At 40.3% G+C, this 20,019-nt stretch overlaps 2 protein-coding genes across 3 annotated transcripts in view; both read left to right on the top strand.

The window, feature by feature from the left end:
• The window catches only part of TTC28 (tetratricopeptide repeat domain 28), a 548,651-nt gene that overhangs the window by 33,850 nt on the left and 494,782 nt on the right, over window positions 1–20,019 (top strand). For both annotated transcript variants that reach the window (XM_075569008.1, XM_075569007.1), the window contains exon 2: window positions 18,113–18,391. In XM_075569008.1, the coding sequence (XP_075425123.1) occupies window positions 18,113–18,391 (279 nt within the window). The remainder of the gene's footprint in view (window positions 1–18,112; window positions 18,392–20,019) is intronic.
• Window positions 7,172–8,300, top strand: LOC142465204 (uncharacterized). The gene is made up of 3 exons (XM_075569206.1): window positions 7,172–7,252; window positions 7,616–8,243; window positions 8,297–8,300. Exons 1-3 carry the CDS (start codon window positions 7,204–7,206, stop codon window positions 8,298–8,300), a joined length of 681 nt encoding a protein of 226 aa, XP_075425321.1. The 5' UTR covers window positions 7,172–7,203.

Below are 20,019 nucleotides of genomic sequence, written 5' to 3'. Positions count from 1 at the left end.
ATTATGAGATGCATCAAACTCTGCGCCTCTGTGTCACCCCTTAATATTGTATTTGCCAGTTCTGAGGAGCCTCTATTGAGACATTTCTCCCTCCATTAGAGAGGCAAAGAAAGCGTTAGCAGGTAGTATTAGGACCTGTAAATAGGATATATACCTTGGCGTGGTTATAGGCGTAAAAATAGTTTGACCAAAGAATTTAACTAAATCACCCTTCTTATGAGTAAAAAGACAGATAAGTAGTTAACTATATAATTTGTCATATTGAATGTAGCACTGAGGCCTTTTGTCTTTGGTTGTGAGGAGGCGTAAACTTTTCTGGCTAATAGTTTGCGACGGATGTAGGAAATACTTTACATTTTACACAAACGCAAGCGGATAATGAAACATTGTATCAACATAAATTTATATGTGCACTTTCATTACACTGATACATCTGCCTCATTCTCTTATCTGTATTGCAAAGAAACCAATGGTCGGTGACCTGTTGGGCCTCAAGGAAACTGTATTGTCTGCGGGAAAAGCACCACCAGTGAAATGCTAAGCCTAGGAGAATGTTGCTGCTGGTTACCCCCAGAATTCCCCAGCCACCGGATTTGGTAAACTTGCTACATCTGTACCAGGTACAGCAAGGAAACGCCCGATAGACACAGTGATATAGAACCCCTGATAACATGCATCCTGACCTGAGTATTGATATACAGGTCCCTCTTTCCTCCTTCCCTGGAATAAACCCAAGGGGCTTGAGGCCCCAAGAGCCCATCCTTAGCCTCCTTACCCCCTGATGGGGTAAGGTGGAAGCACTTCCACTCCACAGAGGGAAGACAGACACACACAATTTAGGGGAGTGCCAGCTTTTATACCTGGGGAGGAGTTTGTAACCCTGCCCCATAACAAGGCAGGTCCAGGTACTGACAGGCATCACACCACTGGCATGTGATCCAGTCAGTACCTTCCATGGCATGACACTCCAAACTGCTGGTAGGCCTGCACCTGGATATAATAACATTGTATCATATCCAGTCTGAAACTCACATGCTAGGCCTCTGTGCAGAAGTTTAACCCCAACACTGACTGTTCCTATCAGGACTTATAGTGTTAAGGCAAAAGAAAAGTATAGCCAGGGGCTCTAGGCTACATCAGAAAAGCAATATAAAGGCACGTTGAACTGACAGCTTTATACAGGTTTTCAAATGACATTTGTGGCCATAAATAATACTGGTCCAAATTAGAATCATTCGTCAAAAATACATTGGTGATGAATGAATGGTGGATTTTGTAGCCGGAACACAGCAAAGACGATGCAAGACCTTCAAGCAGCAAAACATGTGAAATAATAATTATAATTATATATATATATATATATATATATATATATATATATATATATATATATATATATATATATATATGCAAATATAGCTGTATGCTCATCTGCATGTCTTAGGCAGGTCTGCAACCCCGCCTTTCCCCATTATCACCCAGCATACAGCACTTCCACTGCAGCAAGGGATTCTGGGAAATGACATGCAAATGAGCACACAGTGTCACTTTTTGCCTCAATAACCATTTTTAACATGGTTCCCTATAGGAACCATATATATAGTGAAAAAAGACTGTGCCTATTTAAGAGTGACAAAAAACAATGCTAGTATTAAATATCAATTGGATGGTGACTAATCAGTGATCAATTAGCATAAACTCTATAATCATATATGACTGCACTAATGAACTAGCAAAACAAATGTCATATACTGTATATGAAAAGTCATATGATGTAGTGTGTTGCTGATCACAGATTGCAATTAATATATATCAGATAAAGAAAATGAGTATGAAAAGAATCTATCAAAACTGGTTGTTAGGATTACAAAATCTATAAAAAAAAATTAAAATAGAAAGTCCAAAATATAAAAACCACAAAATGTGGTCGCACTTGCTTGATGTTATACAAAAAATATAGGATATAGGCAGCCTTCTCGATGGGCACAACGACCTCCCTTCACAGACCTGTATGAGAAAAACAAAGAAGAAAAGCATCCCGATCCTAGTGCATTAAAAATGATAAAAAATGTCATTAATAAATCCAATGATCACAATTCAAAACTCACAAACATCTGTTGCATTCGAGCATTTTATGAGATAATCTCATGCCCCAACGTGTCGGTGTGACTCCACTCTGCTCCGACTGCAGCACAGTCTCTCACAGGAACCTGTTCCCTATGGCAACTCTCAAGTGTGTCACCTCCTTGGTGGTCCTCTGTCAGCTTGTTCAGAGTCAATCTTTGTTCCGGGCAGGGCACATCTCAATGGGGGCAGAGGATTTGCTCACTCCTCCGGTATATGCTGTGTAAACCACCGCTCGCAGCACCTCTTCACAGCAACAACACTTAAAACCCTACGCGTTTCTTCAGATCAACTGATTTCTTCAGTTTTATCATTTTTAATAGTTTGTTTGTAAATGGTGCTCAAAGTGCTGGGGCTGTGTGAATGGAAGGGAGCATACACTGGTACATTTATATATAAGCAGTACTAAGCCTTAAGTGGGCATAGGATACCCTGAAGGTTGGGGTGGTTGTCCAAGGACACCCCCCCTTCCTCATTGGGTTAGCCCCCAGTAATGTACTCACTTAGTATTCTCCTTCCCAGGGTCTCCCTTCCAATGCGTGCAGCTGTGTGAAGTAAATTCCAAGAGCCAGGGTGTGCAGCGCACAGCAATGATGAAAGAGCAGGTCTTGCAATAAAATTCCTTTATTTTTCAAACATCTGGTTGTGGGACAGCAGCAAACTTCAACGCGTTTCGTTCAAAAGAACTTTTTCAAGAAGTGCTGTTGCAGTAAAAATGGTCAGTTTAAATTTTTAAAGATTGATTCGCAAACAAGACACCAATCATCCTGTGTCCAAGCATTTTACGGAATGCAGACAAGGTGGTATAAATAGCTTCTCATTTATGGGCATAGAGAGGATAATCCAAAAGGAGAGAGGGGGAAATACTGTTAAAACATTAGACTGTAGAGAATCCTTCTGGATATTCACACTAAACACCAGGTATCCAGAAGGGATGAATGTAGAATGGAATATTACCCATTTTCTGAAATAAATGTTCCAATGACCCCATTGTATAGATCTATTATATATATGACTGGAGCAACCCCTCACTACTTCATCCCATCTCCTAATGGTCCATCCATTACCTAAATCATCTATCCCTTGACATCGCCCTGTCTTATTTGGTTTATATATTCATATTTATCCAAATAATATATTCTGGTCCCTCTGGAACTATACATATTGTATTAAATGACTAAAATAAGGCTTGCATGCATTCTTTTATCCTCTCATTGATCTGATCACAGCTTAATAAAATGGTTTATTAATAAAATTGTTTATTAGAAAAACTTCTGCATAAATGGACTATTATCCACAATACATAGTACGCTACTCTGTAGTGATACATTAATATTATAAACGTTACAAATAATATAACCTCCACTCCATTAATATGAGCAGGCAATCTGCTGTTCTTCAAATATGTGTATAAAGATATAAAATCTTTTTAATTTGTTTTAATAAAATTATACTATATATACATCTTTACAAATATATATATAATTTTTATACCATTTTTTTTTTTTTTTAACTAATAAAGTATTTTGTTATCATTATTTTGCCTAAATCCACATATATGATTAAGTTAGGGTTTAAATAGGTGTGTATATATATGCATTCTCTATACATGCTTATTTGTTTTATAGTTTGTTCTGTGTAAATAAATATGTACATTTTTTGACTTAGTTGATATATGTGTAAATCTATTAGTTAGTAATAATTTCTTATAGCACATATGGAATATTTTGTATAGTACTTTTGATTTATGTACAGTCTTTACTGTTTTTGTCATGTAAGAGGTGAGTGTGCAAGCTGTTTGCCCAGTTTCAGTGCCTTGAGTGGTATATTATTGTTCACATCACATGCATTATTTAATTATATAGCTTTCCCCTAGCAGGCTGTGGATTGACATCATAGGGCCTCATGCAGTAAGCGACGATTATGTGAAATCGGCAAGCTTATCGATTAGTCATGTTATTGGCGTTTTTCCCTCTCCGTATGCAGTAAGTGCCGAATACATTCAAAATCAACCCGAAAACAAATCCGCCCACTCTCACGATGATGAGCCGATCACACACAGGTGTATCGGCGTGCGTGGCGGGGTGCTGTTAGGTTGCACAATCACAAATCTTGCTGAATCAGGCGAAACAAGCATGTTTTTGATTGCGCGCCATATTTAAAGGCAACGTGTACTGCTAATCATTCTCTGTGTTGTTGGGAGTGAGAGAGAGAGAGAGACGCACAGAGCTGGACGATTGAACATTTGCATATTGACTGAGAGACTTGTTGTGTATTGGGTGAGCTTTGTCCTTTGTTGTTTTGTTTACATCTTTGTCTTGTTTTATATGTGGAAGTGGGTCGTGTGATTGCCTGTACATTTCTTGTCTGTTTTTTGTGAGTGCTGGAAGTATGCCCGCAAAGCGTGGGAAGAGTGATGCTGGTGGGAGTGGGAGTGCTACTCGTGCGAGTACGCGTCGGAGTGAACGTTCTGTTCAGGGGAGTGATGTTGCTGGTGCACCGAGTGGTGTTGCTGGGAGTGGGAGTGCTGTTGTTGGGAGTGGGAGTGCTGGTGCTGCGAGTGGTGTTGCTGGGAGTGGGAGTGCTGTTGTTGGGAGTGGGAGTGCTGTTGTTGGGAGTGGGAGTGCTGTTGCTGTGAGTGGGAGTGCTGGTGCTGGGAGTGCTGGTGCTAGGAGTGTGAGTGCTGGTGCTAGGAGTGTGAGTGCTGGTGCTAGGAGTGGGAGTGCTGGTGCTAGGAGTGGGAGTGCTGGTGCTGGGAGTGCTGCTGGTGGCGCAGTTGCTGATGGGGTGTCTGGTGGTGGCGTGCTTGCTGGTGGCCAGCTTTTGGAGGCTCTTCCATTGGAAGAAGGAGAGTCCAGTCAGCACCAGCCAAGCTCTGACCCTAAACCTGCTCGGAAAAAACGTGTGGAGAAGCCACGTAATCCTCGCTTCAATGACCAGGAAAATAGGGCTCTTGTCACTGGCATTCTGGAGCACTATGACAGTATATATGGACATTTAGTAGGTAAGTGTAACTTTACATTTATTATTCAAATACATGTGATCCTAGGTCATCTGAGTTTTGTTCATATGCAAATATGGGTACACAATATCTTTCTATGTTCATTAGTGTGGAAACACAGCTTTTTATCATGCCTTACAAGGACAAATAAACACAGGCGGTCAATTTGCCAGAACTGCATACAATATGAATGCAACCTTGCTTACATGTATAGGTTTAGTAGTGAATGCTCATGTGCTGCACATATTACACATAAAACAGCATGTTTGATATCACTTGGAACAGCTAGCAGTGTAGGAAACTGGTGCTTATATTATTATTCATTTACCTCATATCTTTTATATGTTTTTCAAGGGCGGACAAGTGCAGCAAGCAAAAAAGAAATGTGGGACACAATAGTCATTGGTGTCAATGCCTGTGGGAATAGTGTCAGGGACAAGTATCATTGTCGGAAAAGATTTGATGATATTAGGTCCAAATTGAAAAAGAAAATACAACACCAACGCGTGCATGCTACTGGCACTGGAGGTGGGCCCACACCACAACGTCTCATATTGACTCCATTGGAGGAGCTGCTTCGGCCAAAATTACTTACCGTCGTCGTGGAAGGCTTGGCTGGTGACCGTGACATTGGAATTTATCCGTCACAATTTCCAGCAGGTGATAAATATTACTGTACTAGGCGTGTCGTTGCTTACAGTTATTTTGCATAGTTACACTGCTTTTTATACTGTCTTCACAATATAAGCATACCTGCATCTATATATGTATATGTCTGATTCTGTATATATATATCTCAAAATAGACATATATGTAGTAGTCCTACTAAAAGCAGTAACTAATATAGCACGTGCCATTGCGTGCTCATTTACATGTGAATTCCCAAAATGCATAGCTGCAGTGGAAGCAATTGATGGTGGGCGAAGATGGGGAACAACAGGGTAGTACACGTGTAACACATGTTCATGAGAAATTATTAGTAGCTACAGGTACAGAACAGAAATATGTATCATGTTATTGTGTATTTTATTGATTTTACTCCGACAAACATGACATTACTGCCTATTTTAAGCATGCATCAAAGAAATTGCATGTAACGGCCTACAAACATCACTGGCACTAACACATCTATAGTTGCTTATGAAAAGGTCCATTTTTGCTTTATGTCATATACAGACAGCATAATGAGGCACACGTAGCATATGTTATGTCATTGTTTTCATAACTTAAACACTGCAGATGACTACTTAGCTCATCTACCATTGTGTTAAAGCAGCTGCAATTAATATCTCATCACAGCATACACTTCAACAGAGGGGGTGGGGTTCAGCACACACACTAATTACAGCCTCATTTCACGGTCAACTTAGTTCACACCATTTGCACCTGTTTCAAGTCATTGAAAGGTGTGGCTGATTAGGCTTTTTGGGGAAGGGAATACCTTTCTTACAACCTGAATAGCACAACTGAAGTTAATCACACTCATTTGAAAGCTTAACTCTAGCTACTAAATGCCCCAACAACTCATTACTTATCAAAGCGTACGTCACACATTAGTTCACTCATATCTATAGTTGAACTACTATGAAAGACACATTATCACACACTGCATGTGTTGTCTTGTTGAGTCACAGCCACATTCAGGTGTGCCACATCTTCGATTAATGTACCACACATATCCTCTACCAAAAACAACACTTTTTGCAATATGACCACCTTCATGATAACCATTGTGAATGGTCATCTCATGATAGTTATGTACATTATGATACTGATATCACTACACAACATATGATTTTTATGTACTCATTTAATCTATTTATCCTCACGCATTACTGCAGAAACATAGTATGTTGTATGTTAGGGAACTCAAAAATTCTAAGTACACAGGCATGTACAGTGTTATTACAACTATTTATGTTCACTTTCACACACATTTTCGGTTAAGGAACTGATGTTGTTAGTTAATCATAAATACAGAACATACAATAAGTGTTTGTTCAATATTTACACATGTAAATGTAAAACTTATGTTATTGTTATATATAGTTGCCCCTGGAGGACATGTGTCACCTGAGATGGAACAAGTGTCTTCACCTGGGTCAGCCAGCTCAACACTACTAGAAGGTGAGTGTATCATTTGCTGGCCATATAATATGTGCTCTTCTATATGTTATGTTGTCATGTGCATTATTTGTTTTGCACATCTTCTTTAAATAGGATTACTTAGTGTCAGTGAAAATTAAGTGTAAGGCAACATGTATTGTGTTAGTGATGTTAATTATCATGTAGGACTTCTGAGTTTAGAGCAACTTTTCATTCATTCATATTTCATACTGAGTCCAAACATTATTCGTAAGTCAAGGTAGTTTTTAATGAGGTTATAAAACGTATGCTAACATGTTAGGTGTTACTTAGGACACAGTACAATTACATAGTAACACAGCATACATTAACATGCCATTTAATAATGTGTACATTTCTTTTTAGAACATCATGGTGATGAGGATGATGAGTATGATGAGGATGACGCCACAGAAGAGACTGAAATACAATCATGTGACCATGAAGAGGTGCCAATAGAAACTGTTGTACCGCCAAATCGTCCATCAACTTCCACATACGATGCAATTGTAGCTTCAGAGGGAAAAATAGTGGACGCAGAAAATCGTCGCCATTCAGACATGATGACAGTGCTGGAAAGGATGATTGGACTGCAGGAAGAAACAGTATCACAATTGGCACATCTCCACAGAGTCTTCATTGAAGTGCCTAAACAGTTGCAAAAAATCAACACCTCATTCGAAGCATTAGTTGTTCAGCAAACACAAGCTAATTACTGGAGAATGACTAATGTACCACAATTCAACACCTCCCAGCCAGGATCTGTTCATGCAGGTCAGTTTTCACCACATTCATCTGATATTCATTCACCAGGCCCAAATGTTACCGGTCAAGTAGCAGACATTGCTGTGCAGGTTCCTGATGACATCCTACCGCTGCCATCTGTACAAATTCAGCAGCAGACACCTACAAAGGAGGCGACAAAAACAAAACAAGACACACATGAAACAGACCAACCATCACTTGTGCAGTGTCTACCAACTTGCTCACATGTGTCACTGGGCACAAGCCCTGTCCGTGAACAGTCACTACCCAAAAGCCCTGTAGGTGAGTCGCTGCCCAAAAGCCCTGTAGGTGAATCGCTGCCCAAAAGCCCTGTAGGTGAGTCGCTGCCCAAAAGCCCTGTAGGTGAATCGCTGCCCAAAAGCCCTGTAGGTGAATCGCTGCCCAAAAGCCCTGTAGGTGAATCACTGCCCAAAAGCCCTGTAGGTGAGTCACTGGCCACAAGCCCTGTAGGTGAGTCACTGGCCACAAGCCCCGTAGGTGAACAGTCACTGGCCACAAGCCCTGCCCGTGAAGTGCCAGAGGCCACTCAAAGTGGCTCTGTTGTGCCTAAAGTTGGTGGCAAAAGAAAAAGGAAAATTCAAGAGACAACAAGCAGGCCTGTTACTCGCTCGCAAAAGGAACAAAAAAAATAAATGTTATAATTCAGAAAATATGTCTTTGGCCTTGTTTTGTTGACTTCAGATTATCTAATTACTATTGTATGTATGCTGAAGACTGTGTTGTTTCCAAACTTTCAACTATGTTCTTGTACACGTGAAGTTTTGGAAATGTTAACACTCATAATTAATTGTGTTATAAATATTTATGTTGTAATCGTCTGTTCAGTAATGGTCCACCAGGAGCCAGTTGCTAAGTTTAGAGAAGCTGCCATTGACTTTGCAGCAAAACATTGCATTTGGGTGTGTTAATTGATGTAAGAATTGCATATGCATATTAGTCACATGCAATTATTAAAACACCTAAGTAAGTGCAAACATCTTTCTTGTACGGAACAGCAGGATTATGTGTAAATTATTACTTACCTTTGCCTTGCTTGGCCATTGTAATTTTGTCCTTTAATCAGTTGTGTGTTCGTTTCTATAACATCTCAGAATGTATAATAATATATATACACACACACACACACACACACACACACACACACACTGAGTGAGTGTGAGTGTGAGTGTGTGAGTGTGTATATATATATATATGTATATGTGTATATATATATGTATATATGTGTATATATATATGTATATATGTGTATATATATATGTATATATGTATATATGTATATATATATATGTGTATATATATATGTATATATGTATATATATATGTATATATGTGTATATATATATGTATATATATATATATAGTAATATATATATATATATATATATAGTAATATATATAGTAATATATATATATATATATATATATATATATATATATATATATATATATATATATATATATATATATATATATATATATATATATATATATATATATATATATAGTACTATATAAACTGGTATACACAAACTAATACACTTCATGCTTCCTTGTGAAAGCACACTATTTTAATAATACAGGCCTAATGTTTGAGAAATATCCTAAGTATGAGACTCTAACAGTATTGTGCTTAAACAAATGTTTATTACTTAATTCAATCATGTTTCTCACCATTTAAATAGGTTTCATACAAGGTATACTTAATGCCATCAATGTTGTGTGTACTCCTGCAATATAAAAAAAAAAAAAATATTATATATAAATATATATATATTTTTATAAGAGATATATTTATATATATATATATATATATATATATATATATATATATATATATATATATATATACACACGTATTTAAACTCATGCAGACAGGGAGTTAACCAGACTTTCACATACACACAGAAATGTAAGCGGGGAAAAAACATTTCTTTTTGCAGGTGTGTTTTTACTGATATGCCTGGCTAAGAAATATTTTCACACACTGTTCTTTGTTAGTTTTCAAAAAAACACTATGTGAACGCATTCACAGTCTAGGGATGTTTTTCACAAACGAGATAAAAGAAGGAGAAATGTTTCTCCCACAGTCCCATATCACGAACCACAACTGTTAACCCAATTAGACAACCAAATCCAATTGGCGTTTGAAATAAGGAGTCAAAGTAGTTACTTTTGTTGACCTTGACAAGGAAAAACAGGAGTTTGTTAGCCATTCAGCACATTCATTTTGATGAGCAAATAACACAGACCTGCACACAGCTTTTGTGCTACTCAGACATGGCTGATGAATTCGTTAACAATATTAATCCCCTTTTAGGGTATAAGTACATGATCTGTGAAGCCATCTTGAACAGTCGCGGACAGAAAGCAAGCACACGCCAAATCGATGATTTCATTCGAGCAAAATATCCTTATTACCAAGACCGTAAGCATGCACGGAATTTTAATTCCTCAATAAGATTCACTTTATCAAGTAATGACTTTTTTGAACGTGACCAGGATAAGCTACAACACACCTATGGTTTCTGGAAGATTGCCCCGGAAAAACAATTTATCCTGAAAGACGGCACTTATATTGTCGTGAAAGGCATATTTATTCCTAATGGCAATAGCAATGTATCCGCTACTACTGATCCGTTTGAATCGATACGTGCTGCAATATCTGCAGCCTCCATTCCTGAAACCCACATTGTACAAGAACAAAAGTACTATGATTATGTACCAAGCCTTTCAGCTGAAATTGCATTGGAATGGGAACCGGAAGAAATGAACCTACCTCCCGACCAATTATTTGAAGAAAGCAGTGGCGATTCCTATGAGCGCATCCTGGAGGAGATATGTGCCATACTGGATTCAGCGGTTGGGTTAAGCGTGGATGAAAATGGCTTGCATTTCTGGAGCGACCAGTTGCAGCCAGGCGAAGAGTTAATTCTAGAAGAATGGTAAATATAACAATCGTTATGCGTTGACTCTGCGTTTAAATTTTTTTTTTTTTGTAACCACCATTTTCACTTTCAATGCGTGGATACAGCGTAACATTGCAGACTGCATAACATGTAGCGATCACAAACAAATTGTTTCCTAATACAATATAGTAGGACCTGAAAGAGTAGTACACATTGCTGACGGAATAAATATACGTACTTTCCTATCCCTTTAAACATATTAGCAACATTTTACCATTACTCTAACACATACCTGTTTTGTTATCATGCAACATCTACAACATTGAAAACCGGGTCCACCACGTATGACGTGGGACCCTTGTCATGGGCCAAGGCGTCCTTAAAAAGGATTAGTGATGTAAGTCCCGCCCCCAAGCGACGTGCGCGCCTCAAAGCCTATTGGCTGTCATGTTTTGTTATAGTAACGGTAACTGCAGTGTGTGATGCGTGCGGCTCAGTGTTTGTAGGCGTACCCTGGGCGTTAGCCGAATGTTAATTGAGTGGGAGGAGTGTTAGCGTGCGTTTCACGCTGGCTTAACATGACGTCACACGTATTGCATTTGCGCATTGTGTTATCGGCCGTGCTTTCTGTTCAAACACGTCTGTTTAAAAAGAATACAGATGTACTCGTTTAGAACGAATGTAGTTTCGTCTTCATTGTATTTGAAATAAAGATGTTATGTTTACTGGTATTTTCAACATGTATTGAACGCACAACGTACGCTTTGTTTTGCGCATGCGCTAACAGTTAGTGGAGCCAAGCGTGAAGTGCGTGCGCACACAAAGATGTGCGCGCACATCTTTCAGTATACAGGCAACGTTCACTTCTTATACATAGTTATGCCTGCTACAAATTTAAAGAAACATTACATACTGATGAACAGTTTTACTTCTAACATATAAGTGAGTGACGTGTGTATCTACACAATCATATAGAGCTGCGTAACGCGTTGTCACGGATGCATATCTAGTAAGGTGCCATCTTTGACCATCATGTGTTTGCTGTATTTCAGAGATGTCGGGGAAGATACAATCGGATCAATGTATGATTTCAGAAGAGTCTACCTTTATATGAGATGATTGTGAGGAGGAGCCACGACTACTATACTACATATGGAACTAATTTTATATTGCTTGCAGCGCTTATTAACAAACAATTAAAAATGTGATACCCTTATGCCTATATTGCATAAGCACTTAATTAACATAATGATGTTGCAAAAGAGTGCCTCATGAATTTTTATTGAGTGTTCTTTAATGACTACTAACATTTTATGACATGGTGTGTTTTATATATAACAACCATTCCCACTCTGCTAACACATTTGTGTATTCTAATATGTAATGGAACGTATGACTGTCGAAACTATGTAACAATAATAATAATAATATGAGCATGTTCATGTATAGGGCTGCTAGTTGTACGCAGCGATTTACAGACACATGTTTCAGCCTGAGGTCCCTGGCCCGTGGAACGTACAAATGTTTTTTTTGCCGCATGAGGCACAGGGAGATAAAGTGACTTGGCCAAGGTCACAAGGAGCCCACACCGGGAATTGAACCAGACTCCCCTGCTTCAAACTATCAGTGCCAGTGTGTGTCTTTACTCAGTGAGCCACTCCTTCTCCCAATGTAAAGGACACTTACAACCAAGTAGCCATTTATTTTTAAAATCTCTTGTTACATGGGTATGTAGATAAAATGGTTTGGGACTGTAGCAAATAATGTTACTGGCCAGATGTTATGGTCCCCTCCAATGCATGATGTTCTGAATATGACATCACCATCATGTTATGAAGTACGTTTCTGTGTATATTTCATTAACCTAACTAACTATAGTTTACTGTGTTTATTAATCGTTTAGAAATACATAGTATAGTCAATATGATGATATAAGCTACCATAATAAAGCTGGTGTTATCATTTGTCGGTGTTATACATGGATCCTACACCAATTGATAGAGACACAAACAGTTGTCTTAAAAAGTGTGTCTATGCTAGTGATGAATGTGCTCCCGTAAGTAAACAAATAAGTACAGTTATCCCCTTTTCTCCAACCACCTCTATATTACATTAATGGAAATTATAAGGAAACATACATAAAATGTGATGAAATGTGAGTAATCATTTTGTAATACAATGCACATGAAAGCTCAAGAGTAGCTAAATGCATATACATGATACAGAAAGTACATATATGTAACATTTGTGTTTAAACCAATATGTTGGGTTTTTAGTTCCAATAATTATAGGAAGATTGAGGTAGCCACATCTTATGAGAGATGTCAGCAAATATACATACCATGATCAGTCATACTGGAGATATACCTATAATGCAAAGGAACAATATATAAATTGCAAACATTGACATGCCATCTTCAGTACCGTAAACAACACAGCAAAGTGTGTATTTGGTGTTAAATGTACAACACCATGTATATTTCATGACATTCAAAATGTAAATCAGCCTGGTGTACACATCATATGGATGTACATGTTACACTGCACCAATAACATTGTATGTAAGCATACTAGAAGCATGAATGATTATGGGCATAATATGTGTTTTGTCTTAGCATAAGGAATAACACAATGCTAAAATATTATTGCTTTGTTACCCAAGTTGTATTCACATACACACAACTAAAGTACAATTGAAGAGGGATTATATAACCTGTGCAACAATAACATACCGGTGCCACATCCCTTTGTGCACACAGCAGAGAAAAGAAAGGTGTGCAACCCATATTCATCTGTGTCCTAACAGAAGGTTATATAAAGAAACATTATTGTTAATATAACATAATTAAACTATAAAAGTAGTACTAGGAACATATGAGTTTGTACTTACAAGAAAAAAATGAATTGATGAGATTCTGTCGTGTCTGGCCACCACTGGCTGTTTGTTCATTTTCAGCAGCTACATGGGTGGGATGCTCGTCTACCAAAGCCTCAGCTAGGTCTGACTGTACATTGTGCCTGAGTGCAACATTGTGCAAAATGCAACAGGCAAGGATAATATCAGACACTTTTTGAGGCTTGTATAGAAGAGCCCCACCAGTTCTGTCCAGACACCTAAACCTGGTCTTGAGTAGGCCAAATGTCCTCTCTATAACAGATCTTGTAGATATATGGGCTGCATTGTACCTGTCCTCTGCTTCAGTTTGAGGGTTTAGCACCGGAGTCAAGAGCCACGGCCTAATTCCGTATCCTGAGTCACCTATAATGAATGGAGCACACATAAGCTGACATTAGTGATCAAATTGTACAATGCCAACATTCCTAAATCAACATGTGTTTTGTGTTAGAACATGTAAATATGTACTCACCCAGCAGCCAACCAGGTTCAAAATGTCCCTCTTCGAACGCATGGAAGACTGAAGAGTTCCTCAGGATAGAGGAATCGTGACTGGAACCAGGGAACTTGGGTACCACATGCATTATCCTCATCGTGGCATCACATACCACCTGTACATTGAGTGAATGGTAGTGCTTCCGATTGCGGTACACATGCTCACTCTGACTAGGTGCAATCAAAGCAACATGTGTGCAATCGATTGCACCCAGCACACATGGTATCCCTGCTATATTATAAAAGCCAGTCCTGACTTCCAGCCACTCTGTCGCCTCTGTAGGAAAATGAATATAATTCCTAGCGCGTCTATTGAGTGCATAGAGAAACTGGATCAAGGCCCGCGAGAATGTAGATTGCGAGACCCCGCCCACTATGCCCACAGTTGTCTGGTATGACGCGGAAGCAAGATAATGTAATGAGCACAGCATTTTAACAAGCCCAGGGACTGCACGACCTCTGGCTGTGAAAAAATCTAAATCCCCCCTTATCTCCTCATAAAGAGCTAAGATTGCTGCTGAACTCAAACGATAGCGACTTACAATCTCCTCCTCACTCATCCCATCTAACAGGGTTCTCTCCCTGTACAGACGCGGACGAGGCACAACTTGTCTCCTCTGTCTTCTCCTCTGATCTCCTGTCCCTCTACCTGTCCCTCGGCCTGTCCCTCTCCCTGTCCCTGTCGTATCCGCGTCACTGTCACTGTCCCTCGGTGTGTCCCTCCCTTGCCCTATATGATTGTCTTCATCATCAAGCATGTCATAGAAAAGAATGTTCCTCCGTCTCCTAAACATTCGCAACATTTTGAAATGAGTAGCTGTGAATGAGCAGGTAATGTGCGTCCTTTAAATAGGTATGTGATGATGTCAGGTGACATAGTAAAATGCAAGGTGTTACATTAACATAATAAAGTACTTCTGTGGCAAGCTGTGTGCACTTGTTGTTCTAAGTATTTGTTGTGTGTATTCTGCAGGGAATGATGATATTTGGCAATGATGTGACGTGATGCTTTGTAGAAACATTGCTTGCAAATAAATAGTTGCATGTGCAATGCATGTAAAACTTGTGAACGCAAGAGTCAGTCATGTAATGAGACAAAAAGGCTGAGATTGATGTGGGAAAAGTTTTGTGTAACATGTGTAATTATCCATGTTATTGTGACATGTTGCCAACAATGAATAGTCGTGTGCATATGCATGCATTTGTGTAATGAGGATAGTTGGTATAGAATGAGTTTACAAGGTGTCCCAATGCTGAATTACTGTACATGTGTGTATAAGTTAGGTTGAAGTGCTTGTAATGCTACGGTTACAATGTAAACATGCAATGTGATTGAGCGTCCAATAAGTGACGTCATGAAAATAGGGAGGACCAAACGTAGATGTAAACATGAGAATTTAGATGTACATGAACGTTTAAAGATGCGTGACACATTACAAGCATTGTGTAATGTAAAGGAACATGAATATACGGTGTATGTGTGACATGTGTGACATGTGTAACATCATGTAAACAATTGTCGATCAATGCAGTAAAATGTGTGCTATGATGTGAGGTTCTCCTTTAAGAGTTGAGTATAGTATTTTCCCTTGCCACATCATCACATGATGAGTAATGTGACCCGCAAATGCTGCAAACATGTAAAAGTCGAATGTTATGCAAATAAGACACATCAGCTGTGACACAATGCAGGGAATGCCCCCACACTGTAATGCAAATCCCCCTTGTATTGTGAGCAATGAAACGTAAACAGTACTATACTGTTATACGTCCCCGCTCCATTGACTCCATTGATGTACAGAAGATTTTTTTTTTCTAAGTGCCGTTCCGGCAGCCTTAGCGATCGTTCTCCCGTCCAAAATGCCAACTTTAGTTGGCGGGAGAAATCGGCCATAACATCTCAATTTCGTAGTGCCGATCAGCCCCGATAAGCTGTTTTTTTTTGTTGAATCCAGCCGATTTAAAAAAGTGGCGATCAGTGTCGAAAACAGGCTTATCGGCAGGCGACTGGCCATAACCAAATAATCGGCTCCGAAACCTGGCGATATGAAGCACTTATCGGCGCTTACTGAATCTCAAACCCAATTTTGGCTATAACATGGCCATATTTCCCTTATCAACGCTTACTGCATGAGGCCCATAGTCTTTAGGCTGGGGGACTTAGAGGCCTCATCTGCGCATGCGCAGCATACGGAGAGTGTGGAAGGATCTCACAGGGCCATCAGAGGCGTGCTCTCAGTAAAGGCTGCACATATGGGCTTACCGATCCTGATTGAGCTCGGCTGAGGCTTGCTGGAGATTCAGAGACACTCTGGCGCGCGGCGCATGCGCGGCACGATGAATTCCATTGGTCGGATGACGCATCATGACGTCAGTTTTGGCGCGAAAACGGGGCGAACAGCTGCATTTAAACTGACCATTTTTACTGCAACAGCACTTCTTGAAAAAGTTCTTTTGAACGAAACGCGTTGAAGTTTGCTGCTGTCCCACAACCAGATGTTTGAAAAATAAAGGAATTTTATTGCAAGACCTGCTCTTTCATCATTGCTGTGCGCTGCACACCCTGGCTCTTATCATTTTTAATACACTAGGATCGGGCGCTTTTCTTCTTTGTTTTATATATATATATATATAAAACTTGTGAGCACATTAACATGTCTTAGACAGGTCTGCAACCCTGCCTTTCAACCATCATCACCTAGCATACAGTGCTTCCACCGCAGCAAGGGATTCTGGGAAATGACATGCAAATGAGCACACAATGTGTCACCTTTTGCCTGGAAAATCCATTCACATGGAGCTTATTTAAGCAAATGCATCGCCGTTCACACAGCTTTTAAGCACAGCATGGGACTAGCAAAGCAAGTCAAATCACTCACAGACATGTTTCAGCCTTGATGGGTATCATCAGTGTGAGGTTGGTTTATACTTGCTTTGCAATATTTCTAGGCTGGGTAGGTTTATCATATACATTTTAAGTTATGGTTGGTGAAAAAGGCAACAAAAAACCTCCACCGTTGGCGTATAGACAATAAAGAATATCACTTGTGAGCACATTCACATGTCTTAGACAGGTCTGCACCTCTGCCTTTCACCATTATCACCTAGCATACAGTGCTTCCACTTTGGGTGACGTTTGTAACAACTGTGACCATAACCAGTACCGGATTACCCATTAGGCCCTCTATTCACGTGCCCCCCAAGGTTAGGGGGGCCCTTTAGGTTGAGGTGGGCTGGTGCTGCACCTCCCCAGCTCCCCCCCAGCTCCCCATGCTACTCTCCCTCCTGTCTGCGCTGGGATCCAACTTCCGCCCAACCGAAGGAGGGAGCTACAGAGTCCCCGGGCCTCACCCAAGGTAGAGGTGTTTGTTTGTGTACATCACACGATGCCGCAACGTTGCAGCAGGGGACCGTCTCGAAGGAAAAGCCATGAAAATCAGTGCCTAGGGGCCCCAGAGGGTCTTAACCTGCACTAAAGTCCTTCCTCATGAAAATGCGATGGGAATGTGTTAAACCCGTGTTACCACCTTGTTTTCCTGACCAACAACACATATAAGACGGGTTTCTCAACCCCATTGCTTAGTAGCATATACTTTTAAACCAGTTTATTTCAGTATAAGTGAACACCGTGGGGAAAAAAACATCCTAGTCACCATTTTTTGATACTTTTTTTTTGTTTATGTCGAAACAGAAACGGGCTGTTTTTTTTTTTGGTTTTGTTTTTACTGTATATTGATAGAATGTTTCACCTGATTCAAATCTTCTTTCTCTTCGCTACAGACTTCAGTCTTCGGAGCAAAAGCTTTCGGGGAAAAGGTTGTCGAAAATTCCATTCTCAGCAAGGAAGAATTCATTGAGAAAGTTCGCCAGAGTAACGAGGCCTGTAAGAATGGAGATTTTCACCTGGCCATCCAGCTATACAGCGAGACATTACGCGTTGATCCTCAGAACTGTATTCTGTACAGCAATAGGTCGGCTGCATTCCTGAAAACGCAACAGTACGAAAAGGCTTTGGATGATGCTATCAAAGCGCGACTATTAAATCCCAAATGGCCAAAGGTAAGGATTTTCATTCCTCATATCTCTTTTCTATTAGGGTTGCAATTATATGAATCAACTCATTTACCATAGCTATTGATTTTGTTTTCTTATTCATAAAGTGCTAAAATGCTTAGTTATTTTCTAATGGTGTATGGGTTTTGAAGCTACAGTAAATATAACAGGAAATAGAAAATCTAATTCTTGTGTCTAGTATATATTAGATTATTTATTCAAGTTGCTGTAGGAGTGGTATTTCGTTTCAATCAATGGTAGAAATGCTATGTGTGTTTATGGGATAGATTTTCTTATCTTGAATTAGAAGTTGCACAAGAGTTAGGCCTTGCCCCCGCTGCCTCCCCGCAATGGCGCCGGGCCCGCTGCGAAGAATTGAGAGCAGGACTCGCGTCGAGCGATTAGGCACGCCCCCCGGCGGTTCAGCCAATAAGGGCGAACCTGCCGGGTGACGTCATGGCCGCGCCCCCGTCACTCCTCCGCCACCCCCCCCCCCGGTCTCTGCTACTGCAGTGAGCTGCAGACCGGGGAATCGGCTGAACGCGCCGCCAAAAGCGCGGGCGCGCGTTACAGTGTCGTGACCGGGGCCTTAGCCTTAATGAGCTGTGATGTAATTGTAGGAAGTACTGCACTTATTCCCTCACCTGCTGTCCCTGGAAGTCTCCCATCATACCACTTAGATTGTAAGCTCTCCGGGGCAGGGACTTACCTCTTAGATTGTAAGCTCTCCGGGGCAGGGATTTCCTTTCCTGTTTGATTTGCTTTGCTGCACTTATTGTATTAGAATTCCCTGTGCTGTACTGTCTCTCTTGTAAAGTGCTGAGTACAGCTATGGACTATGAATAACGAGCTGAAAGTACCTGCCGTTACACGGGAATTCTAAGAAACCAAAAAATTCTGAGATTTATAAATGGATAATTAAATTTTTTAGTTTCTTAATGACAAATGTTGCATGGATTTTTATTCTAATGCGGTTGGGGAAACGATATTTTAGTTTTTTTCTATCAGGCGCCAAAACATACGAATCAGTTATGTCATGGCTGATGTCATTTGTGTCGTCATGTATGATGATATCAGCAAAGAATGGGGTGGGGGGGGGGGAATTAAGGCTGCGTGTCACCTTGACTTCGAGATATCCAGACTTTTGAAGGGTTTACTTACAAACCTTAACTACATATTAACAAAAAAAATCAGTGAATATATATGTACTAGCTGAGAGACCCGGCGTTGCCCGTGATGTAATGTTCCCGCTCCTCTCTCTCTCTTCCCCCCTCTCTCTGTTTGTCCCCCATTCACATCAATCCAGTCTCCCCCCTCCCTCCTTTACAGCTTCATGCAGTGTGTGTGCGCGCGCGCGTCAATGAGTCTGACGCAGAAACACAAACACACACAGACTGAGTGACTGACGCACACACAGTCAGTGTGTGCGTGTGTGCCTCAGTCAGTGTGTGTGTGCGCGTGCGTCAGTCAGTGTGTGTGTGCGTGCGTGCGTCAGTCAGTGTGTGTGGGGGTGTGTGCGCGCGCGTCAGTCGGTGTGTGTGTGTCAGTCGGTGTGTGTGTGTGTGTGTGTGCGCAGTCAGTGTGTGTGTGTCAGTCAGTGTGTGTGTCAGTCAGTTAGTGTGTGCACGCGTGGT

Source organism: Ascaphus truei, chromosome 13 (assembly GCF_040206685.1).
Source record: "Ascaphus truei isolate aAscTru1 chromosome 13, aAscTru1.hap1, whole genome shotgun sequence".
NCBI lineage: Eukaryota > Metazoa > Chordata > Amphibia > Anura > Ascaphidae > Ascaphus > Ascaphus truei.
The sequence above is the reverse complement of the archived record's forward strand: the minus strand, read 5'-3'. Positions and strand labels throughout refer to the sequence as shown.

What these genes read in the sequence shown, in the direction of transcription:
- LOC142465204 (XM_075569206.1), top strand. Translation starts at nt 7,204, where the DNA reads ATGGAACAAGTGTCTTCACCTGGGTCAGCCAGCTCAACACTACTAGAA. An exon ending in CAGCTCAACACTACTAGAAG is followed by an intron (nt 7,253 to 7,615) that starts GTGAGTGTATCA and finishes ATTTCTTTTTAG; the next exon opens with AACATCATGGTGATGAGGAT.